General features: G+C 40.0%; 1 protein-coding gene across 1 annotated transcript in view; it reads left to right on the top strand.

Annotated features, from left to right (window-relative positions):
* aff2 (AF4/FMR2 family, member 2) overlaps positions 1-27,069 on the top strand; it is a gene marked incomplete at its 5' end in the record, with an annotated part of 145,302 nt that overhangs the window by 23,547 nt on the left and 94,686 nt on the right. Inside the window, one exon of the mRNA XM_083980511.1 lies at positions 21,133-21,253. Coding sequence (XP_083836637.1) covers positions 21,133-21,253 — 121 coding nt within the window. The remainder of the gene's footprint in view (positions 1-21,132; positions 21,254-27,069) is intronic.

The following is a 27,069-nucleotide window of genomic DNA, read 5'->3' as shown; positions in this document are numbered from 1 at the left end:
AGTCCTTGTCTGTCTGAATCTGTTGAAGAACGAGGCTTCTCAAAACATCATATCCCCGGTGTGGCGACCAGGTACGTGGGTGGCCTTGATGATCTGCCATGCAGTACGAAGTGACCTAGAAAACAACGGCTATCCTGTCAGGCCCTTTCCTTGAGCCCCTAGGTACAGCTCTGCCTGTCTAGACAAACACACAGAGAGAAAGAAAAAGATTGAATGGTTATTTACTCCTCTGAGATTCATTATTTTAATTGTGTAATGTGGCATAGTACCACACATCTGAGTCACCTCAGCTCATATTTACAGTTCATTCACATCTTGTAAGCAGAATATTTGTCTTGAAAGTTTTTTTTCCTAAGGCCACTAAAAACATTTTGAACCTTGCACTGAGATTTTCTTTTTAAACGTAGATTGCGTGGGAAAGGTCTAAATGCAGAAAAAGAACCTATTGTACAATAGATTTTATATAATTCTAGCTACTTTCCCACACACTGCTGCACTCATGGCATCACTAGGCCTACTATATGTGCACTGCATAGTAACTAATTAAAGAGATTGTAGTAGACCTGGATTGTAGCACTGGCTCTAAATGCAACGTGTTATGCTTATAGGAGCTCAGAGTGGGAGCAGTTTAAGTCTTTGTAGATGAGAAGGATTCTTGTTAATATACAGTAACTTCAGCAGACTACAAAATGTCAGCCTGATAATGGTAGGAATTTGCAAATGTGGAGCAAAAATGAGCATCAGCCACCACAACTGCTCATCTTATGCCATAATGTTAAAGTGCAGGAAAACCAACATAGTATCTGGGACATCCTGACAAAAAGACCAATGTGTGTTTTGTCCTCTCATGTCTGCTCTTCCAAATTCAAGTGCAATAGGCCGTAACTCGCCGCACATCCAGGGGGTGTTCCTGAAAAAGGATTGTCCCTCTGACCCCCTCGGTGTTCCGTTCATGCTCTCAGAAAATTTGGCCTCAGTTAACCTCTTCATTAGCAGGAAAAACTAGCAAGCCATGCTGAATAGATAATAACGTCACTAAACCATCTGTAAAAGCATTTTTGTTTCAACACCACGGATAGACTAGTCACAGAGACACCGTGACACCACGGAGAGCAACATAACTTTAGCAAAAGACTGTCTGTGTGTCTCTTTCTACCAGTTTGACAACTTCTATGATGTGTGCCGTCTCATGGTCCGACTATGATATCTGTGATCATCCAATCTAACAAAGACATCACTGCAGAACACGAAAATATTGTTTATTATGTTTCTGGCGTGAGCTGTAAAAGTCACAGAGCTGAATCTATGTACCACTAGCAGACGTTTATGCTCAGTGTGAGGTATGTCATTTGAGTCCGCAGGTATTGTTCAGTCTTTCCAAAGAACCCATTTTTTTTGGTAAATGACTGCGAGGTTGGGCAAATCTTGGCTGGCGATTTTTCCACTAACAGTCTCATTTCAGGCGCAGACACAGATCCAAACCAGGGCCATGATGTCAAACCTTAACACTAATTCAATAAAACATCTGTAAAAAGTCAGTGGCACAGACATTCGCAAATGTAAACACCTGCTTTCTCTCAAGAAGAGCCTCTTTTGGCACTCTGAGAGGATCTGCTCAAGTGAAGCTCATGGCCAGTTATGGTGCTTACACTCATGCACCTGCTCAACAGCTGGAATATCTGCTGTCACATTTGACGGGGGATGTCAGGTCACACAGGAAGTCTATAACCGTTCCTTTTGTTTAGGATGCCTTCAAATAGAGATTGCTTTTTTTTTCTCTCCAGGAAGCAGAAGCACTAGCGGCACTCAGGAGCCTCTTAAACGTGTCCAGGATTACGGCGCCATCGGAGTATTTCCGAGAGAACATATTAGGGGCTGTGCTCCTGCAGTCATCTGTATGCAAAGTAAACAGCGCCGGTGATAATACAGAACCCTCTGGGCTTTTCTGCAGAGATAGATCTGATCGTGATATAGTGTGTGGAGTGCATTGAATCTGACCTGCTGTTAGGAAAGACAGAATCCACCGGATCAGCAGACTTTACATTCAGCCTAAACAGCTTGCCAACACTATAGACCTGCACCACATTTTGAGTGCACTTGAGAAGTCAACAAACGCCAGCCCTGCTCGGTTTTTATTTGTGTGGATAAGCAGGGTGATACCTGTATCGCCCGCACCCGTCTTACCTGTAAGCACGCTGGGTTCACCGAGCCACTGGCTTTGTGCATTGTGCTCATAACTGCTGAAGTTAGTGCCACCGGGGCTGGACTGCTCTTCCAGGGATAAGACTGAGGATTTCCATATACCTACAGAGAGCGATTAAAGTGCTCACATTAGATCCCTGACAGCTGTCTGTATCAGGTTTTCAACAGCCGGCTGGTCAATCTATCTGCTGTAGGTGGTTATGTGTAAAAGGAAAAAAAAGAGAAAAGAATGGAAAAGAAAGAAACAGTGTTACTGCAGTATGAATTACAAAAGGTGTTGTCATGGATAACAAAGCTAAACTTCCACAGAAAAGGTCATTTGCTTGGATCTGTCTAATTGAAATGACAGTAGTCTGGCCTCTATTTCTTTTCCCAATACAGACACACAAAAACTTCTATTTTGATTACTCTCTACTGTGAGTTTAAACAGCATGACCTTCTGATTTTAGACTTAGATACACAATATGTTATTCTACGTTCAAATATTTTTTTAAGACCAGAAATAGCAATAATTAACCAAACAACAGTAGGGATGATAGCTGGAAAAAATAAGTTAAACTTTTAAACAGCAGATTTTTTTTTGTATATTAACCATGGATCAAATGACTGTGTGAAATGTGAAAGTGCAGCTTGTACCAGTGAACCCACTGCAAATTATCAGCCAAGTCGGCTGCTCTCCTCAGCCGTACTGAGCGTTTTGGCATCATTCAGCTCATTGTTTCAGTTTTATGGCGTGTAACTTTCATGTCTTGGTTCAGTTTCACATCACTCAACTGCTTCTCCTGCCAGCTCTGATGACCCCACCACACACAGACCATGTTAGAGCTTATTTGACTTCACCAGAAAACACTGGGCTTACATTTATCAAGGGGCCACACACACACACACACACACTTTTATTTAAATAATATCCTGAAAGAGGAGTAGCTACACAATTAAGACCTGACAGGACCTTGACTTCTTCAAGCATCACAGTTTTATTTGGTTTATTTTATTAGATTTACCCATGTTTGTGAAATGTCTTTTCAGGTTTTCATGAAAATTACAGAACAGGAACACAGATTTTTGTCTAAAATTGTTATTTACTTAAAATCGTAAAAACAACACATGAATAGACTGCCAAGCTTTTTATTTTAGGCAAATAAGCATGTAGTGACTTCAGTTTCAAATAATGGTGAGGAAGGTTTGTTGTGATATTTAGACAATGTTTTGTTTATGTTTTGTGTAATGTACTGAAACATGTAATCACTAGTTAGTGTGATGACGTTAAAATATGTCAATACATTGATTCTGAACTACTTTAATGTCTCTAATTTACATTGGTTTATTGACTCTGACTCTAGTGCATATAGATATTGCAGTATTGATTTACCAATAGATGAAAAAATATTGATTCTGCGTACTTTTGGTTGAACAAGTAAATGTAAATACATTTCTATAGAGTCAGTGAGTGATGGTTTCTGGTTTTGCCAAATATGCACTAATTGAGTATAGTGAAATGATATTGTCTCAGAGTGCAGTGACAGTGAGTAGCACAGAACAAAGCCACAGCATGGTCAGCTGGTACATGGTTAGTCAGTATACAGCATGTCACACTGCTGCCTTGTAATGTGTGTGTGTGTGTGTGTGTGTGTGTGTGTGTGTGTGTGTGTGTGTGTGTGTGTGTGTGTGTGTGTGTGTGTGTGTGTGTGTGTGTGTGTGTGTGTGTGTGTGTGTGTGTGTGTGTGTGTGTGTGGTGAGACGCTGTTTTTGCAAATGTCCCAAAAAATGAGTGAATGCTATTTCACATAGTTGGCATACATGTAAGGCTGCAGAATAGCGTGCAGCGATTACAGCCAAGACCAAATGGCTCGAGGTAAAATCTCTGTGGTACAGACACCAAGCAGCTGTTAACCCTTCATGTGCCGGGACTGGATAATTGGCTGGAAAAGCCTTTGTCTGAGGGGGAGAGAGAGAGGGAGAGAGGGGGAGAGGGGGAGAGAGAGAGAGAAGAAGGTGGTGTGGAGGCATGTTATGTTTGCAATGTGTGTATCTGTGTGTGTGCGAGCGCTCGCATGTGTGTGCGTGTGTGTCGGTACGCGTGTGTGTCCTTGGGGGTCTCTATCCATCTTTCTCGCTCTCACTCTCTGGTCCGGAGCTTGTTACCATAGCAACATTGAAGAAGAGGTAATGCTGCTGGAGTCCCAAAAATTGTATTATCTTTTTCAGACACACACATGCACATGCACACACACACACACGCAAGCTGCTCCTTCGTCTATGTTGCACATATACAAACTGGCAGGGAGTAGTGAATATGTGTTTGTCTGTGTGTGTGTGTTTATCTGCGTGTGTGTGTGTGTCCAGTACAGCTTGTTCACGCTGGCAGGCAAAAACATGGAGACACACACATGCACAAAGAAAGAGAGAAGGAAAAGCAGGACAGACAGAGTGTTGCTGCAGAGTAGACGAGGTCATGTAAGAACAGCGGGAGAGTTTATTTATGCCACTGAAGGGGGATAATTGGCTTTTACTCATTTATTATTTCTAGTGTTTTCTCTAGCTGTCAGCCTATTGTACAACAGGTAGTTCTGGCTCTGCAAGGCGCCACAAAGAATGGTTTGCTGCCTCGCGACAGGTCTGCCGTAAAAAAAAAAGAAAAGAAAAAAACGAAATAAACGAATAAATAAAAAATACCACAAAACAATCTCTGGCCTTATTTTTGTTTTGTTTTAGTACACGGGGTGGTGCATTAGTATATAATAGCATTTTATTGTGGATTTTATGGGGACAGCTTTTATGTGATGGTTTCAGTTTGCCATTGTTTTCCACTCCCATGCTACAAAATTATCAAGTATATCAAATTGTAAAAGGACTTTTACTCCCATCAGGGTGGAGATTAAGCCTACAAAGAGATTTAAATGTGCACAGCAACCACTGAGAATCAATTGATGGAGCAATGATGAATATGTGTTGAACCAACTGGGAAACAACAGAAAGGAGTTTAGGTATTTAGATTATTTCAGGGACTCAAGATAAACTGCAGATGTGTCCAAATTCACCCTATCCTCCACTCTCAGTCCCTCTAAAAAAAAACAGACATTAGTTTACTTTGTAGTGGCTAGTGAATCTAGATTCCAGCATTGCCATCAACAAGTATTATGTTCATGTAACCTAGTTGCGTTACTGCTACAGTACACTAATCAGTGCTAACAAAGAAAAACAAACGGCTGAGTGTAATTTGAACGGTGTTGATCATGCTGACGAACCTTTGCATCTTTCTGCTCGTTGTTGTGGATTTAATTCTGTCTCCCCAATCTCATCAACTCTGTTTCCAGCTGCAGCTGCTGTCAGTAAAATAGCTGTGACAGACGCCCTGCACCAAACATCTGATAGGCGTCGTTAGCGACTAGCTGATGAACACAGTGGAGCATTTAGCAGCTAAAGAGGCTGATATTTACCTCAAGGGCCGGTGGAGACCAAGTCAGAGCTAAAAGGAGAGTTAATATTGTATATACGTAGATGACTTATATGACCGCTGCTGTGTTTGTTGCATGTACCGTAATTAGACAACTGTGCTTATGTTGTATATCAAGTTTTTAAAAGAGGTGTATGTAAGACATGTTTTGCGCTTGTGCAGGTCTCAGTTAATTATTGCTGGCATAAAACATTAATAAATGCTGGTGTGTGTGTGTGTATCACCTGCTTAAACATAACAGTTGAGGTAAGCTTACATTACACACTATAACATACAAGAGCAGATATGTCAACAAACCCCAGAGTTGACTGATGTGCAACTGAATTCAACATTTGATTTTAAGAGGAAGAACATTTTATGACATGTAATATTATGTACAATAGCCTTTTTTGGTTTTTGTTGGGGTTTTTTGTCACTTAAGAGTTGAATTTGATTTGTTTGTTTGTGCGAAGTTTCAACATGTTGCCTTTGGAGTTAAAACAGAATCCAGTGGTGACCCGCTGGGTTTGTCTGCCTCCAGTTCGTCATGGTGCGTGGTTTCATTCAAGAACTGTCACTTACTTATTGCCCGGTCTTACCACAGCACAATGAGGGAAGCAAACTGTGGTCAGACATCGCAAAGCCTTGTGGGATGCATGCATCTGTTTGCCTTTAAGTCTAATATAGTTTATTCTTGTTTACAGAATTCACTTCAGAATTGATCCATAACACAACATCAGACGAGCTGCAGAATTTCATCCATAATATCAGAGGTTAATGTCTCAGACTCGCCTGTTATGAATATAACGTCAATATCAACTCAATTTTCCATTCCACCTCTGATATTTTAATTTACCTGTTCCTGAGCTGCAGGCAACTCCACACACTTGTGCATGCACACACACACACACTCCTACAAACATATGTATGCATCTATGTACACGCATGTAAATGAGCGAGATTAAAGCATGAGGATTACATGGCTGTCTCTTCAATTAAATTTCCAGAATCATATAATTCCTTGACTGTGAACAGCAGAGGAGGCATGTGGAAAATGTCGCCAGTGCATTTATAGAAGTGACGGGGGGGGGGGGCGGGGGGGGCAACACTGTCACAGGATCCCAGCAGCGATGACAAGCATGTGACATCAGCGATAATGTCGCAGACAGAGATCATAAGCGTGATAATGGCTGTGATTACATTAGTAAAGCTATTATGTTCTAGATGACAGATCTCATTAACATATAAACAGGCTTAAACACTGCATTCACCGTGGAAATTAACAGGCCCACACACACATATACACACAGAGACGGAAATGCACATATATAGCCTATGTGTGTGTGTATAGTATATATGTGAGTGACAGAAATCAAAGCACAAGTATTATATTATGCTCCTATTAACAAGCATAATGCCATTAGACATGGCGACACACACAACTGTAATCAATTACTCATTACACATTACTCACTGAAAAATGAATTAGATTACTTTAGTTGTCACTCAGCAGCAGCAGACACAACATGTCACACCTCTGGTCACTTCGCTGTGATTGCTCAGCTCCAAACGGCTCCCAGTCCTCCACAGCTTTTGTCTTTACCACTTGTACAAATGGAAAACTAGACTCTGCAGTTTAAAAGGCAGGCAGCTGTACAACTTGGAGGGATTATCGGCAGCTCAGCTTAGCCTCAGGGTCTGCACACAAGGCTACAGAGGGCCTGACCTCCGACGTGAGGTTGCGCACCGTCCACCCTTTAATAAACAGGAGACGCTTTCCTCAGGAAACGTGTCGCTAACATTTGCGAAATCAGCTCGTCAAGAAGATGCAAACATTTAAATATGGAATCTTTTGAAATGCCTTGAGTCACATTTTCTCCTTCTACGCACGCACCTCAACCATTTCCCAGTCCGGGCGACCTCATCCCTCCATTCAGCTCCCAGTAAACAACAGCAAACATGTCAGCGATGAAACTACTTCAAATCGTTCCACCACCTGTTACGAATTACATAGGCTACATCTCACTAAATGATGTGTCTCTGCACCAACCTCACTGGTCAGATTTTGTGTGTCATGAACATCTGTAAACACACACAAACAAAAAGGGCAAAGTCTGTGTTCATTTAATCTAAATTTAATTCTCCTAAAATTACCTTTTTCCCCCTTTGAGTCATTTTCTGGAAGTCGTTTATGTTGCTGTGAGGACGAGGATGGTGTCTAATCTTTCTCTGTCTCTTCCTGCCCTTATGATAAACTGCCTGTCTAACATTGTTTTCTTATCACTCTCTCTCCTCCTCTGTGTGTGTGTGTTTAAAGTCGTGTATAGCATGGATGCGTGTGGGTTTGTGCAACGGTTTACCAAGTGTGTATGAGCACACAAACACCACCTAATGAATGTTTTTGTGAAAGATGGTGGGGGATACCAAGTTTGTGTGTGTGTGTGTGTGTGTGTGTGTGTGTGTGTGTGTGTGTGTGTGTGTATGTTTGTGCGTGTGCATGTGTGGATGTGTTTGTTTTAGCCAGACTCTGTCTCCAGAGCTTGGCTCTGAGAGCATTCAGAGGCAAACATTAACGTCACCAGATGCCTCGGTCTGACTCTCTCTCTCTCTCTCTCTGTCCCCCTCCCTCCCCCCTCAGCCTCCCTCTCTCCATCTTTTGTCCTTCCCTCTCTAACCTGTTATCTGATCATTTGCTGTGTGTCTCTTTCTCCTGCTCTGATTTCACAGAATACAGGATGTAGTTAAGTGTGTTCATTCATTATCTAATTAACTAATTTATCCAGCGCTAATTCTTTCTCATCAGCTAATAGTCTGTAGATTAACTATGATGTGTGTGTGTGTGAGGAGGGGGAGGGGAGGTTGTTTTTTGAGTGTTTGTTGAATTATTAACCTCTCATTATCAGGTGAAAGTAAGGACATAAAGAAAGCTCTTATCAGTGATCGGGCTAATCAGGCAATAATCGGTTTTCCTTTGAAATGGCAACAGTGTTTGTCCTCATCCCGTCTTCACTCATTGTGCATCATTTGTGTTTACAACTGTAGAAATGACCTGTAGCCATCCAGCACAAACACATTACTGTGAAATAATTACACTGACATTATTATAATGTTAGGAGTACAGTGTCATCGTTGCCCCTGCCTGCGCATTTCCTCCAATGATAACTGTCATACCATTTTTTTTTTGTTTAGTTTTTTTTGTGTGCTGTTGGAAGTCACTGGGCCTGCTGCCACATGAAAACACCCTTAAGGCAGACTGGGGAGTTACACATCAAAGGCAGAGCGGAAAGAAATCTTGAAATCTGATGATGGGAAGCAGCCCACTGTAGCGTCAAAACATTAGCTCTGCTGGGTGTAATCAGAGTTCACCGACAGCCTGTGAGGAAACCAGGGTGAAGCCAGGAGAGAGAGAGCTCACACTATAATTCAGCTAGCTGCTAATTTACTGATAACTATTAATAAGTCAGTTATAGCTTCTAAAAACAGGACCAGCAGGTTTAAAACCATATTTACAATGTGTTTCTCCCAAGTTTATAATAATAATAACAATTTTCATTATATAAAATTAGGAAAAAAAAAAAAAGAAAAAAAAAGATGAACCACAGGAAAAGTATTTTTTTTTTTTTAATTTAACCTTTATTTACCCAGGCAAGTAAATTAAGAACAAAATTCTTATTTTCAAGTGCAGCCTGAAAAAAAATCCAAAGATTTCAAATTTACTGTAAACCTAACAATGAGAGGCAGGAAACGTCTTGTTGTGTGAGCCTGTTAAAAAATATATTTGATATATGAATATTTTAAACTGAACTGGAGGGTTGAGGATGTTTTTATTTATTTATTTATTTTTTATCAGGCACAAGGATATAGATGATGAAATATCTATACATTTGTGAAGCATATTTTGGGCTTGGTTGATCATCAGCTGTTATGTTAACACGTCAAAAAGAAAAATTCCCTTTGAAATCGGTGGATATGAAGACACTGATTCAATAAAAGGATGATTAAGAACGTTTTTCAAAATGTGCCCTGCAATTGTTTTATGAAGTTTTGAAGAACCCTTACCTGAATAATTTCCACACAGTCCCTTCATGTTCATGTCTTTTGTGAATCTGTTGAGATTTTTATTTATTTATTAGTTTTAACCTTTTTTTTATATATTAGCTTGGGAGGAATTCAGTAGTTTTACTTGATTAGTTATTGGACAATATTATAATATTGTTGTTGTCTTTATTTAAACTTGGAAGTCACAGATGGGTATAATACAATGCTAAACCACATGTGCACTGAAGGTTAAGCAAATCAATTGTCTTTGCAGTGGTGGAAATAATTAAGAATATTTACTCAAAGTATTGCACTTGCACTTGATTCTCCTGGGTGGGTTATGTTCAACTTTTTAGTATCTGCAGATTTTATTCTAATATGATGTCTTGCAAAAAATCTGAGCATGTTGAGTCCACATTTCATCATTGTCTGAAAGATCTGGGCAATTATATCAACAAATTTGTGCAAACTGAGATCATGGCTTAATCCAATATCATGTTTCTGATGATTAATATCATCAGTCATCTGACTAATGTGTTTACATGTTCACCTTGAGCTGCTAATGGCCAGTTAGCAGAAACACTTCGCTGCCCGTCAATGACACAAATTACAAAACATGAAGAGAGATTGGTGGTGCCACAGTTATTTTTATTTTTTTTTGTAAAACTTGTGAAAATCCTTTCCTGCCCTTCATCTGAACATTATTCAGCAGCATCAAATTAATGAAAAGGAAGTACATGCTCCGTGATTAATGAAAACAGTACGAATCTTCACACATTAGCTGTGAATTCTCACACATCTCTGACAATGTAAAGTAGAAAGAAGAATAGGCCGCCATCATTGTGACACGTAGCACAATTGGATCAGAGTAAAAAGATCTAAAATCAAGCTTTTAAAAAATGACCCCTCTCAGGCTTCTACCCTTTGACAAGTGTGCAAAACGCACCTGTCGTAACACACTTGGGATGTAGTGAAGCCAAATAATTCGAATTGCTAAGAGGGCCGCCTTATCTGAAATGTGATCATTGTACAAAGAGCAGTGAGGGGTCATTTCAGAAATTTAGAATGAATTCTGGGACGTGACGGCCGGAGTGGGATGAGATGAGATGGCGTGAGAACGGCCTCTAGAGTCACTAGAGTCTGTGTTTGCTCTGACAATGATTCTACTCCAAAGTGTTTGCACTCGGAAATGTGCCTAAGTGGCCTGTTTTCATTGTATCACACACACTTCAACATCTCACTCTCTGTCTGTCGCCCTCTCTCTCCCTCTCTTTAATCCTTTGTTTCACTGGGCTCCAAAAGCCATTATGTTGGAGTACCTGCGACAATAGAGACACATAATTTGATACATGCACTCTCTCTCTCTCTCTCTCTCTCTCTCTCTCTCTCTCTCTCTCTCTCTCTCTCTCTCTCTCTCTCTCTCTCTCTCTCTCTCTCTCTCTATCACACACACTTTTTGATATTGTGTGAAGTTATTCATATGCTCCTGTCTCCCACATTGCAAAGGCGCTGAAGAAATGGTAACTTAATGTAACTATGACAACCCGATGCGTTGATTTTAAAGAACCACTTTCAAATCCCAGTGTCCTCTGGTTATTGTACACCCTCTTTGCTTTTTAAAATCCCCTCGCTGTTACAGTTTCAGCTTGTCGTACTGAAGTCTCTCTGACTCAGCCACCATAATAAAGTCTGCATTAATAGGAAAGGCCATAGACTCATCAGTGCTCCAGCAGGTGGATCGTTCTAGCCCAAAGGTGACACAGAGCGCGAGGGTCATGCTAATGTGTTGTCAAGGTTGCTATCGGTGACAGGTGTGGCGCCCTGTGACGTAGGGGAGACCGGGGATGGTTGTAATAAAGGGATGGTTGTAACAGCATCACTTTTACCAACAAGGGATAACATTAGAGTGATGTAAACAATCATTTGTTATCACTCCCTCACTGATATTGCATATGAATCTGAATGGCTCTATGAAGAAGTGTGTAGGTTTTACAGCCCAAAAACATTTTTTTAGGTCAGAAACTAATGTTTTAGACCAAATCCAAGTTCTGACTAGTATTGATACCGTTGCCGTTTGAATTAGGTAATTTGTATAAAATGAAAGAGCAGGTTCTTAGGTAAAATGTGAGTCATTTCATCAATGTTTATATCAAACCACCATGCTGGTACAGCTGGTCAAACAATGACTGACAGGGGTGGGGATGGTTGTAACACCTTTTATCTTTGTTGTTTTATTAAGTGTCATTTAGTGTCACCATCTTTCCTGGAATTTTACCCGGATTATGAGCTGCTTCTGACCTCCTGCTGAAGGTTTCCATTCATACACACCCTTCATTGGTATTATCAGAATATGTTCTTTAATACAGCTTTCTAATGGGATCACCACTGTCACTGCTTATTTAGCCGTCAGTGATGGGTTTTTTTTTGTTCATACTGAACCACAGGAAGATGCTTTAGTGTTGGAACATGCACAATAAACTTACATAGATCTATATTTTTTGGTTTGGTCTCAGTTGTTAGTTTTTAATCTCGCTGTTACAATTTACCCCAGGTTGTGTTACAACCTACCCCGGGTAGGTTGTAACACAATTCTGTGATATAGTTTAAGAAGTTCAAGGCACTGCTACTTGTAGTGGACAAATGAGGGTATTCTGTGTCAAAATTTGAGAGCCCTACCATGAACACTATGCAAGTTATAGGAGCTGAGACAAAAAATGTTACAACCATCCCTGGTCTCCCCTAATGATAATGGTAGACATAGCTAGTGACACAACACGATAATCCTCTGAACTGCAGTTTGGTTCTCTGCTTTCATAGACTGCGTACGTCCACAGCTACAGGCTGCACCGTAACGCTGGATGTTGCTGACATTAAAACCTGCAGACTGAACTCAGGGCTTGGAAATGGTCTCAGGGGTAAAATTAAAAAATCATTGGGCCTATACAGTACATTTTAAATCACAGTAAACATGGACCTAGAAAATCAGGCAAAGACAGTTAGCAGCCTCATCTTTTCCATGGAGAATAAAACAATGAAGATCTACACAGTCCACATACGCAGTCTGTAACTGATCATCTTGACTGTGAGAGTTCACATCCATCTGCATCTTTGCGTCACATTTCCCTTTATAAAGTTCACTTCCCTGTGATCAGAGTCCACTTATTGATTTTCATACTTTAGGGAATGAATGTAAATGAGTGTCTTTTTTTAAATGAAGCAGAAAATACAACCAACAACAAAAAAATCTAAAACTCAACAGCTGCGTTTGTCAGACTTGTTATGAAGCACATTTATGTTTAGTAAATAGTGATCTTGTAAGACCCATTCACAGTTGCACTTGAATCAGCTCTGACTTTTAACCTCTGATATTTTTATATTGACTGGATTGTTTTCCTAGGTACAAACACAAGACACAAATAAACAGCAGAAGGATATGTACTTAATGTAAATGAGAGCACTCCGTTCTATCCGTTCTATACGTCTCTGTGTCTTTGTTGTCTCGCCTCTGAAGTGACACGCACGTGAAAACCACAAAGCAGCAGAGTCCTATCTTATTCCTGCTCTGTCCTTGCTCTCGGCCTATTTATCTATCCATCAGTGTCAAATACACAGGTTTGTGTGATGTGCATGAAAACAAAGCTGGAAGGTAACAATGTGCTTGAAGGCTGTGTCTCATTATAATACCTGCTCTTATGTCAAACACACACAAAGATACAAAAGAAGTGATCTCTGATATCCCTCTTCTTACTCTCCATCCTCATACACAAACCTAAAAGCTGTATATTTTCATGTTGATGGCATTCTGGATCTTCAGCTTCTCCTCTTGCCTATCCAGGAATGCCTGCTGATGTTTCTCTGATGTCTAATGCCGTCTGAATGAACACACACACACACACACACACACACACACACATACACATACACACTCACACGAAATGCGTTGTTGAACTGACACTTCAAACAAAGCTTTTGTCTGGTAGCTGACAGCTATTCCTCTCTCCTTCCCCCTCTCCTCCTCTTCCTCCTCCTCTCATTATCCCCCTCACTTCTCCCTGTCATTCCAAAACACTCGTTCTACCCCCTCATCCCCTCACTCTCTCCCACACACACACACTCACACATTGCAAGCAAATTCAAGGGTTTATTCCTAATTGAGCTGCCTGGTTAAATGCAGGTTAAATACAAAGATTGAAAATATGAGGGCCTTTTTATAAAACCACTTGAGCTAAAAGGTATAATAATCAGCTGTGTTTATCCTCTGGATGCAATAGATTAATAACATGATTCATTTTAAAGCAAATTGTGAGAATGACTCCATTACTGGTGCAGGTGTCACTAATAAAAGCGTGGGTTGAACTTTGAAGTAAAACAAAAACAGGATCTCTCGTTAGTTTATCATGTCTGAGAGTTTTGTGAACGTGAACAAAACGTTGCGTGTTCACTTGTGTGTTCCAGGGTTAGAGTTAACCCAGGTATTATACAAGATATGATTTTTAAAAAACCCTATAGAGCTCAGTTTGTGTTTTATTTAGACATTAGTCAGATGTTTAAAGGAGGTGGAGTTATTTTAGTTTCAGAAACTCATCATTTTTCGCTGGCTGTACAGGGTTAAACTGATCCTGGTTCGGTGAAGAGAGAGGATGCTGAGTTCAACTGATGAGAGTGTGTTTGAGATGTGAAGGTTCAAGTGAATGGTTTTACAGTACGGGACGTCTGCTGAGAGTCCTAACCTTCCCGTAATAAACAGATACATCAACATTAAATCAGCAAATTACCTAAAACATAACATGGATGCAGGAGGTTGGAGAGCGGGTTTCAGTAAATGGTGCATGCAGAGAAATGGGAAGTGTCAAATGTATCTGCTGTGTGTAAATATGAATATGATTGGATGGTTACTGATCAATTTGGAGCCATTTCAATGTGAATGAGCAAATGATTGCGAGCAGCTTTTTTTTCTTTATTTAATTCTAAAAGAAACCAATATGTTGCTCCTAAAAGACACCATCCTGGTTCATGTTTTAATAATCCATAAAATAAGATTTGGCTCAGGTAGATTAAAGTAGTTGACCTCAATCTCATGAGTACTTCAACAGAGACTGATAACACTGGTAAAATATGCTAAATCATGTTTTATTTACCAGTTTACTTCAGTTTTACTCATTTTTCTTTTATTAGTTGAAGCCATATCTGCCAGTGGCTTCTTGGCGTCTGTTGGTGACATTTGATTTAATTCTATTTGCTGGTTTTATGTGGTTTGCATGTGCGAATAAGATAAATCACAATAATTAACTAGAAACATTAGAAACAAAAGCATTTAATTTCTGTATTGGTTTGGTTTTGTGTGAAAATCTCATGTTTGAAGTTACCTTTAAATCTTATTGACACACGATGAGGGGTGGATTCAATTTAGCTGCTGCGGTTTCAGTGTCCTGATGGGTTCACTGTCACACAGTCATGAGTTACTGGGACAGTTGAATGCAGCAAACCCCTCGTTATTACTGTTGGTACTGTAGCACCTGTGCTTTTCTGGCTGTGACAAGTTCTAATGTCTGCTGTGAAAAAGGCCCGTGGGAATGTTCACCGCACAAGGTGTTAACGTGCTCACCTCATGCAGATTAGTGGATCTTCTGCATGTTGTTAACCCATCACTGTCCAGTATGCTTCAAATAAATCTAATAAAAGTATTTTTTTTTTGTTACAGAACAACATTTTGAATAAAATGAATTACAATATGATTCACATATTTGCCACAGTTGAAACAAATGCTTTTTATCCTATGAGGAAGAGTATGATCTAAGCTACAGTAGAAGCGTAAAACACCACAGCACGGTGTATATCAAATGTAGAAAAGCTGATTGCAAATGACTAAAACGTACAGACGGCTTTGCTTAAAATGCCTTGATGGATTCAGATGAGTTAAAATATATTTCCAAGCGGTTGCCTTGAACTGTTCTGACAGTAATTCCCATAAGACACAAATGCAGCGTGAGTCCACAAAGTCAGGCTCCAGTAGATTTTCAATGAAGCAGCTCCAGAAACTCTCTTGATGACATATGCAGGCTGAAGCCTTTCTTCCCACTGACGACAGAACATAGAAACTTCAACATGTTCAACTCAATCCACTGACCGGCCTCAACATCTGGCTGCAGATGTGCGGTGTGCCGGAAACAGCTTTCACTTTTTCCTGGACTCAAGTGTGACTGTTCTACAGCTACATTTTCACAATAATGAATGAATGGATACAACAAAGAAAAACCAAATATCTCAGTTTTAGCACAGCTTCCCTGCACATGTTACCATTAGGACACATAAGCTGTGGTGTGAAGCAAAACCTCTCAGTTACACTTTTTTAATTTAAAATATCCTGTTGCCACTTAAAGCTGTTATAGTTAATTTTCCCCACAGTAAACCCAGTGATTAACCTTCATCCATTAGGGAATAGAGGCTGTATATCCACTGGACAGCTGCCAGAGCCTGCTGAGCTGCAGGTTCACTGCCTTGCTAAAGGGCACGGCAGCAGCAGCAGCAGCAGCAGCAGTTGGTGAAGAGTGGAGAGCGCAAAGCTGAAACACTTTGCAGTGAAAGTGAACGAGAGGATGATGAGGCTGTGTTAGAGACACTGGTGTGTGTGTGTGTGTGTGTGTGTGTGTGTGTGTGTGTTTAGTTATCAGGGGAGCACAGCATAGCTTTGCTGAGATTAAATTCCCAGAGCTTACTCTGGCTATCAGCATTACTTCAGGACACACACATACACAAACGCACACTAACATCCGCACCGAAGGAAAGCAGAGTGGTAGGAAAAGGAAGCTGCCATCACTACATTTTCATTCATGGAAAATATCAACATCAACAGTATGCCCACTGCTGATACCACCGCTGCTATTAATCCCCACCTATCCATCCGTCTGTCCATCTTTCTTTATTTCTTTTGAAAAGGAAGTGAGTGTTTTACTATTTTCAGCAGAGCAGAGTAACCAACGTCATCAACATTGCGTTGACGTCACCAAATGTGTGGCTGTGTTTTCAATAATCTTCTGACTATATTCATGATTAATGACAGTGAAATCAGAGTCCTATATTAATCCAAATTCAATGTAGCTACTAGTAGCAAATTCTCATAAGAAGATTGGATGGTAAGATCAACAATCCAAGTTGTTGTCGGTTCATTTTTGCGTGATTGATTCTTTTGACTTATTGAGCAATCATTGCAGCTCTAGATATTGCAAACAATCATATCTGTCCATACAGATATTTCACAAATCAAATTACCAGCACTGACATTGTTAGAGTGAGCCAAGAATGTGTAACCTCAGGAAAACACACAGGCTGCTACCACAGCTGGAAGAATAAACACAGTTAGATTTCTTAATGATCTACTATTTTTAGTTATTCCTTAAATGAGCGATTTGTAGATTGTACTATTACTACTTAACAAGTGTTTGCATTTACAGTTTTTACTTATTAGTCTACTTCATCAGGGCAGACTGGACACGACAGTGACTCAGTGTCAGAAAGTGATAAAACAGTCCAAATGATTAGATGATAGAAATAGAGGCACAACAAAAATTAACATTTGTGCAGGAAAATTTGATGCTGAACACTGACTATGTAGTAATAACAAAACTTAGTTCCAAAATTAATTATTACAATGAGTATAAATCAACTTTTACATTATGTTGTAACTGTTTTCATGTGTATGTCTAGAGTGGAAATGCAAAGATTTTCCTGAAATACAGAAAAAATATTTCTAAATTCAAAATCACTGTAAGCAAATTAACAATGACATCCTCGACACCCATCCACTGAGACTGTGCTCCACCGAATAGATTACAAAATTACATCAGATGAAAACCTCAGATCTGTGTGGGAGGAGACTGTGACAATCCACAAATTCAACATGAAACAAACATAAATGCTGTATTTCCATAATTGTTTCTACATTTTTGTTTTACACCATGCTACGATTGACTGCTGCTTATTTGATTTCATCATTTCATTGAGACCTGTCCTTATGCAGTGGATTAATGGCACCTCGCTGGAGAATCAGCTCCACCCACAGCTTAACAATTGCAATTTGCATAAATTTGATCATTCTTTTGATGATTTTCAGAAATTTTGGTTGAAACATCCACTACATTAGGATGGAAGTCTACCTGCTGTGTTAACCAGTTTCGTACAACCTTAAAAAACCTTGATTTGGATTTGTGACTTTTCTTTTACACCATTCTGTTTCAGCCTGTCGGCGCAGGTAGCTGTAAAGTTTCTTGCTGACCGAGCTGACCACAGCACTATGGTTCCAAAACCTGTAAAGACTAAGAGTTCAGTGAAGTGTAAAAGGATCTGGAGGCAGTCTAACCTGTGTGTGACAGATAGTGCTGCACTCTGTTCCTGCAACAAGCAGGGAAATAAATCCTGGATGTGTTAATTACCTCCTCTGACCTGATTCCCTTCATGTGAATGTCTATTGTGTGACAGACGCAGACAGAGACAGTGATATCTGGCATGGGATTGCAGCACTCTGTGTGTGTGTGTGTGTTTGCGCGTGTGTGTGTGTGTGTGCATGTGTGTCCTGGATACGTGTGTGTTTGCGTGTGTCATAGTGACAGCTCTGTCAGTTATCTCTCTGCACTGACAGGCAATGCACACGTCAACCAGCAGTCCCAGCACATGCAATGATCACATCTACGTACACTGCGTACACACACACACACACTAACACACACACACACACCTAACCTGTCAGTCATTTTGTCTGGTATTCCCTCCGCTCTCTTGTTTTTCGCCCCTCCTCTCTTTCTACTCTACGTTCTTCTCCCCATCCCTCAACCCTGTCTTTCATCATTCTGTTATTTTTTTTCCTTTTTAAGAAACTGTCTGTTGCCCTGAAACTGTGTCTTTTCTTCCTCCCCTGGGTCTGTGTGATTTTTTCTCTCTCTTTTCTGTCGTTGCCTTGCCTCTCCACTCTCTCTCTCCCTCCCACTCACATCTTGCTGATAGATTAAATGTTGGAAGAGAAGTCTGGTAGGGAAAAAGAGAGAGTCTCTTTTAATTGTGTTGATCGCTAATTACCCGGCCTGTCTCATCTCTCGGCAGTGGATGTGGTAAAACACGATGCCCTTCCCTGGGTCAGCAGGCCACAGCTTCATGCATAACTAGACTCACACACACACACACACACAGTCACACACACACTATGCTCACACATTACTTTGTACTTCTTATATTCGAGTAAGTCTGCCAGTTTGTAGATTTCTCGGTAAAAGCTGGTCACTGAGGAAGAGTAGGATGAATTGGTAACTATCCAGTAAAAATGTTTTTTGCAAAAAAAAAAAAAAAAAAAAAAACATGGTTATGTTAGAGAATTACTCTAAAAACCAGGGGTCCACGGCACTCTCTCCCTTCCTCTCAGGCAACTCTCCCTTATTTCCAGCCATTACTATCATTGTTTACTGTCAGCTGTCTCATATTTTAAATGCCACAACAAACAATCCTGCCTCAAATCCACAAGCAATAATTCAGGCTATCAAGACACCACAGTTCATAACAGGACTGTAGAAGATTAAAAGCAAATTTTATTGGGAACCATCCAGTGACATCGTGACAGGACATAAATGCATCTGGCCTTTGTAGCGTGCTGTGGTTCAGTGGGTACAGCATGTCATAAACACTGTGTGGACGAGGAGTTCAATTCCCAGTGGGCTCACCTACGTTAAAAATGAATGCACTCATGAATGAAAGTACCCGTCTAATGGCATATGTTACATCACATAAGCCTCATAGAAATAGGAAAAATTGTACAGGGTTGTCTATATGAGCTCTGGCGGATATTGTATTTGTGGTAACACTGCTTTAATTGACTTAGATCCTTATGTAAATTATGTAAAGGTGACCATTCATTCTTTATTTAGCCTACTTTAATTTCATCTATTGCTTCTGGTTTGATTTTGTTGTTCCAAGTGCCATGAACATAATACCAACTTAATTCTGGGAAATATATGTTTTAGTTACCTTCAATGAGTTAAATGTGTATGCATATCTTAGCATAGACTGGAAGTAGGGGGAACAGCTATAGCCTAGCTCTTACAAAAATGTCCACCAACACCTCTGAAACTCAACAAATTGAACTATATTAGATCTAGATAAAAAGTTATGTGTTAAATAAGATGCTTGTTACACATTATGGTGTCTCTTGTAAATGAGACACCTGTATAAATAAAGGTTAATAAAAAAATAAAAAAATAAATAACATTGTTTTGAAATAACAACAGCATTTGACTCCTGCAAAGAGATAAAATGGCACAATAAAACTGTCCGTATTTTACATTAGAGGAGACATATTATGGAAATGTCACTTTTTGAAGGCTCTTTAAAATATGGGTGTTTGTATACCTTTCGGCCCCCAAAATGTGAGAACTGACAAAAAAATCTGTAATATGCAGATTGAAATCCATGTGGTTTTATGAGCTGTTCCCTCGGTTGTCTGGCAATGATGTAACTTGTTTTCGAATTAGCATAATACCACCCCTACCTGGTACCAGTAGAAGGGGCAAGCAGTGGGTCATTTGCATTTAAAGGGACAGGCACTGAAACCAGCTGTTGTGAACAGGGCTGTTTTGAACGGATGAAAAAAGTGCTTTGGGTATTTTGACCGAAGCATGTCACAGACATCTCTTTAAGACACCTGGGAACTATTTTAATTTGTGGAAAAGGGGCATAATATGTCTCCTTTAAAGTTCTGTTGACTGCATGTAAGAGGAAGTCACAAGTAGCATGCATTTAAAATGAATTTTTATAGGGCTTTTCTAAAATGACTCCTCTAATTTATTCAAAGTAAAAGACGATTGAATAAAATAAACCCAATGTTGAGCTGATTCAAAGAGACTCGTATATAGCCTTCAGTGAAACCGGCAGTACAAACATTGAGCTACAGTATTTACATTTAATAAGGACAGGAATAACTCGGTATATTAGTTTGAGTAGAAGAATAAGGCAGTGCAAGTAATAGTGACTAAACAATACCATAACCAAAGAGGTTTGATAGGTAGCCTATCTAGATATTATTAAACTTGAATAAACTATAGCTTTCTGTTTAACAACTTTGGCATTTTTAGCATTCTTAATGTTTCCCTTTGTTAAATTCTTGTTTTTAGAGAAATATCTTTTCTTGCTGTCACTTTGAAACTAAAGATTCAGTTTTTCTATTTTTTTTTTCTTTCCCCCTTGTTTACGTGTAGCCTAATACATTTTTTAGACAGTGCTGTGACATTATCTACTTTCCTTTACTAGCTACCCGGCCAGTCTAATCACACCTCGGGAGAAGAATCTCAGTCAGTGCTCGATGCAGCTAAAAAAAAATGACTTGTTAGCTCATTAAAAACCAGTGGGTTTCTTCTGTGGCAGGATCCATGTCTGCCTCAGCAGGGGATGCTAACAAGAATTTATCTTTGTGTTTGCAGTCATCTGGAGTCGGAGCGCAGCGCCCTGAAGAGGAGAGAGTGGGAGAGGAGGAATCAGGAGGTCCAGCAGGATGAAGACCTGTTTTCAACTGGATTCAACCTGTTTGGAGAACCATACAAAGTAAGAGCTATTGTATGTCACACAGTTAATCATAATTATTTAAAAGTAATATAAAACTTGTTTTCTTTCCCACAGTTAGATGAGATGATTCATACGTATCGTATACGTTTGAGCATTGAGCTAGCTCGAGTTTATACAATGAGTTTAGCTCAGGCATTGGCAACTCAGGTGGCTGCAGGTTTTTGTTCTAACCAAAGTCTTACCAATCAACTGTCTGAAGACTGTGCTGCTGCTTGGTTGGAACAAAAAGCTGCAGCCACACCGGCCCTTTGTGGAATGAGTTGCCCATGCCTGGTCTAGTGTAAAATGAATGACTGTAAACTTATACAAAGTTATAACTCCACCTAAATCCAAATAAACAGTAAGTTTTACTTATCTTTTTGTGTACAGATAATAAATGTGGCCCGTAACAGTGTTACAGGCCAACAAAGTCTGCGTAAGAACAGTGACAAAGAGATATTTTCTTTTGAGACACTCAGGCTAACATTAACCTCCATTCTCAACTAGCTCATGAGATCATAAATGTATAATTGTCCAAAACATTTCTTAAAAGCTCATTAAACCAAAGCAGCAGTGACAAATTAATTGACCAGTTTCACACATGTAGGCTATGCAAAGTAAAAGGTAAGCTAACTGTTCATCTGCTCATGGCTGACAGAAGCCTGTAAACTCACAGGCACTGTTTGAAACATCCACTCACTCACTAAGTGAATTTGATGTATGAATAAGAAGATGTTCACAACAGTGACCAGGCTGGGCTATCATGTATTGCTGCCTGTCTCTCTTATAAACAAAGGTACTCTATTACAGTGCTGTTAAACCCATCTCGCTAAGAGGATGGCTGCTAACGTATCGGCTAGCTGCAAGCTAATGGGGATCATGATACTCCCACTAGACTAGTATTCTGCCTCCACTGTGCAGCAGCTCATCTCCTCCTTGCCCAGACTAGAGTAACAGGATTTCAAAAGATTATTATTGAAATGCCAGTCTGGATCATATTTTGAAAACAACAGTCCTACTGAGAAGTAAGAACTCATAAAAATGGTATGTAGCCTATACACAAATAAAAAGAATACACAATAGCCTACATGAAAGATGGGTAGTAATTAGTAAATATTGGATGTCTTGTAATCTTGTATTGAATTATTTAGTGCACTTTGCCTCAAATGTGATGGAAATGCTCTGTTTATTCATGCAATAGAGAGAGAGAGAGAGTAATTACTAATCTATCTACTGGCTAATTATGGAGCAGTCAAACATCTGAGTAGTGTCCAAAATACATCTGTTGCTTATCCCTCGGTGAGTCTTAGTCAGTGTGAGAAAGTGAGTTGAGTGGACAAGTTGACAATCTGAACATAACTACACACTTTTTTATACACTTCTTTACACTGAGTGCTGCTTTAGAGTGCTCTCTCTTTGCTGTTTAGGAGACAGTTTTATATTTTGCTGTTAAGTTTTGACTGATCTCTGCTAGAGGAGAACAGAAGTGGACTTACCTGACACCAGAATTTCATTCGAGTAAATGGAGTGAATTTACGACATCTTAATCAGTGAGGACGGACCACTCCCCTCTCATGCTGCCACACTGAGTGATTAAGACCCATATGAAACAATTTTACCTCATGCAAGCAATCAGTTGAAAGGAATTGTTATTGCTAAGCAACAAATATTTTTATGCCTCCAGCTGTGGCCAGGGGACATTATATTTTGGGGCTGTACGTCCTGCCCATTCTCACAAATTCATTATATCAGAAATGTCCAGAGGTAATTTCTTCACTTCTTCACTTGACTGATTCACATTTGGTTGTCAGGTCAAAACACTTTTCGGGCTACAACTCAAGAATTCAGACACTAGTGTTTCACATTTTTCAAATACTGAAATAGTGACACTTATCTTGGTAAGATAATATACTAGGTTTTCACTCCTCACTATATAAATGAGCATGTTGTTGAACTTATAGTACAACCACAAGGCGGCTGTTTGGTAGTGTATTTCACTTAAATGCTGTTTTTGTGGGTGATACTGCTAACGATGGCATATGGATCATTAGCCTATTGTAACCTTTTATTCCCTCATGATCTCCTGTGAGACCTATAGTATAACATGAGGTCCCGCTCTGTTCTGCTCGGAGGTAGATCAGATGCCATCACTTCGCTTCTCCTTAAGCTGAATGTGAACTAGTCATGCATGAAGCCCACGGCCACTCTCCTGCCCCATGTGTATAAAATTGATTTTGGTTTGTTAACTCTCATTTGCTACTGCCGGACACTTCAACACTTGGTTATGCCGCCAAGTGTATCGACCTTGAGACGCGCTGGCTTTGAATTTTGACAGGCTGTGTTTAACTGCTGCTGCGTCTAAATGCAGAGGACACAAGGGCTTCTCACTAAGACGCAGCTCAAGGTTTGGAGGGGTGGGGGGTGCGGTGGGGTGGGGTGACGGCAGTACATGAGAGGTTGTTCTGATAAATCCTTGGTGCCTCCACACTCCAACTAATTGTTTCCAACTAATTAATGGTGCTGAGGTGAGGTCAAGAGGTGCGTGTGTGTGAGGAGAGAGCAAGTATGACTGTGGGCGGCGGGGCTGTGTTATGGGTGATCACTGCTGCTATTTTAATGATGCTGGAGAGAATGATGCATCATTATATTAAATCCAAATAGGAGAATTGGATCTAATTTGTTTCCATTTTTGTAAGTACTGGAAGAACGAACAACATCTTTTCTTCATAGTGTTTTTCATCAAGTAGGAGACAGGTTACAGGTTCATACAGTTAGGTACAGGTAGTTTTGCAATGAAACAGTCTTCACTAAAGCTTTCTTTAGATCTTAATTGTTTTTTTCCTCCTGTAACAACTTCTCCTGTTTGCTTGCTGCTGTATGCCTCAGATCAAAGATTAACCAACAACCAAGAATCTGTTGAAGCACTCAGTTTCAGTTTTCCACAACATTAGCGAGTTAAAACTTAGAAATAATTTCAGCTGTGAGGGCATCTGATGATGAAAGGCCAGAAGATTATCCTAGATCCACCAGAATATAACAGGTTTATTTTAGCGCTAACTTAAGTCTCTCAATATGGATTCTTCTCTACCTTATATCCAAACAAGAATGTCTTTAGATACGTATATTTGCAGGTCCTATTGTTTGCACTTTTTGTGTTGATCCATAGGAAGATATTTGTAGTTTTAAGAACCTAAAAACCATCTCAGTGTAGTTTTTCATCTCGTCTCTCAGGCTTCTCTCTGGCTCTGTGCCCCTCTTCCGATTGGCGGACTATTCTCTGAGTCATCAAATGAAAACCAGCAGATCTCAGATAAACACTGAGAGCAACCAAATCCCCCAAGGTTGGATGGTGGGACAGAAATCTCACTTCATACAATATGCGGGGTAGGGGTAAGGTTAGGAAAAGATATAGTTTTGGCGGATAAACTGATTAGTTTCTGCAGCACATTATTACCTTCACATTGGGCATAGTAAATCTTGTTGTGCCCAATTGCCAAGTGTGGAAGCAGTTCCTATGGATACTAGCTGATACTATCCCATCATGCCTTCATTTGAGGGGACCAAAGTGTTCTGCTCTCATCTTTTACAATCATGAATTTCACAAGGGAACTATAATTGAAGATAAAACTGATACATGTGACTACCTCATTCACATGTTTACATCATCTTCCAGCTCTTTCTATCTAATCTCTTCCCTCCATAGACTTCCACAGTTTATCTTGTGTTGCTGCTAAACCTGACAAATGGCTTTGGCACACCTTGCCACTTTCCTCTACTGATTTATTCGCCACACTAACATTTTAATTTTTTTTTTTTTTCTTTTTGAAGGTGTTTCTTTTCTCCATTGAATTGAGTGGATTTACCGGAGCCAATACACCCTCACTGCACTTCCTTTGTGTCAAAGTGCTGACTGAACTTACAGAAATGCTCCTTTACAGATCTTTATCAGCCCCTCTTCATTATCACACAGGATTTATAGAACTTTTATCCTTTACCCGCACTCTTCTCTTCGTCTTCTACTTTTTTTCTTTTTTCTTTTTTTTTTGCATTTTGTCCCCCATCAATTTCCGTCCCTCTGTACAGTACCTGTGCATTTATCATGTGTCCGTCACTCTGTCTGTCTTTCGGTCTCCCTCTCCACACTGTTCATTTTCTCTGTCAGCTATTAGCTAATCCCTCTTCTAATCCTGTTAAAGAGCGTTATGCTGTTAGCAGCTATTTGGGATGATCTATTCACAGACACACTAACATACACACACACTCACACACACACATAGGTATTCATCCTCTCCTTCTCCTCTGTTTTCCATTTTGCCTCTCTGTAAATGTGTTTTCTGTTCCTCTTCAGCCACCGGATCTTTTATTCATGAGCCTGAGATGGAGAAGAGATGGGCTAATTTATTCACAGCTAACTTTGGCTTGCCACGGTGTGTAGTGTTTGTGTATGTGCGTGCGCACACAAAAAATTACATCTGTTAAGATTATTTGAATGCAGCTCTCTCCTTTCTTGTATGAATCTTTTGTAAATAAGACTTGATTCTTTGCACTGTTTCATTTTTTGGGTACTTTCATGGTTTTCCTGCTTTATTAGAGTGTAAAAATGAAGGATGCAGAGAAATGAGGAGAGACATGGTGGAGGAGATGAACGTTGCCTCCAGTCACATAGATCTGAGTTGAGGTGTTTGTGGCACACGGAGCTGTGAGGATTCGTCAAGTTAAACCCAGGCCAACCTGTGATTTGTAACCATGGCAGAGATGTGCAGTCGGTGGGTGTTCTTCGCACCGCACAAGACCAGTCGAATAAAAAGTTCAACCATTTTTCATCCAACACTTTGTTTCTTCCTCCTCCAGGCTATGAGGGGAGCAGGTTGCAGTGAAAATTATGAAATAGTTCTTTGAAATACATCAGGTGAAAATTTAGGAGTGTCATCTGGATATTGATTTAGTTCATTATTAAAGTAAAAGTTATGCCTCAGCTACCAGATAATCCTGGAAATTTGGTCTGTAAATATTAGAGAAAAGCAGAACCCTCTATAGGAACGGAAGTGTTGGTCAACAGTTGGTGTTAAATCGCTTGGTCAATCCTTCACTGTGGTCCACACTAAATAATCTCATCTATAGATAGATTGTCATTATGTAGCACATTTGGATACAGACGAGTTTTCTTACGGCACCAAAACAAGGCCTACATTTAAATGTGACCATTATTTTGATTTATGATAAGATACCTAAAACTAATGATATTCCCATCAGCTTCGACTGTGCTGTGTTTTTATTGCTGTTTTCTTGCCGAGCTTAAATGGTAAACATGGGGAACGTGCTCAACAGCTTCTTATTAACATTGTTGCTGTGAGCTTCTTAACATGCTGGTATTAGACTTTAGCTCTAAGCGCTGCTGTGCCTCTAAGTGCCTGGAAGTGCTGCCTCTCAGGTCCTGAACACAACTGGCATTAAAATGCGTCTCCAGATGCGTCACAAGTGACCACTCCTGATCTGATCCCACTTCACTGCTCCATATGCAAATAAACACCTACATCGTTCTTTCAAAGACCAAATGTGTGTGTTGTTTTATGCCAGACCAGCAAGACAGCTAGACGGGGAGAGAGAGAGAGAGAGAGACATAGAAAGAGAATGGGGCTACAAGTTAATGCCAGGTTGTGAGAGCTGTTGGCTTTACTTAAGATGCCTGATCTTTTGTCCCTATAATTTAACTTTATGTAGACTCATCAATTATGAATCAATCCAGAAATAATTGGTAGATTATAATTAATACTGGCTTCCATACAATAGTGGCACCTCAGTGCTCCAGCAGCCAC

This window comes from Trachurus trachurus, assembly GCF_905171665.1.
Source record: "Trachurus trachurus genome assembly, chromosome: 10".
Taxonomy (NCBI): Eukaryota; Metazoa; Chordata; class Actinopteri; order Carangiformes; family Carangidae; genus Trachurus; species Trachurus trachurus.
Note: the sequence above shows the minus strand (reverse complement) of the source record. Positions and strands in the feature narration are given on the sequence as shown.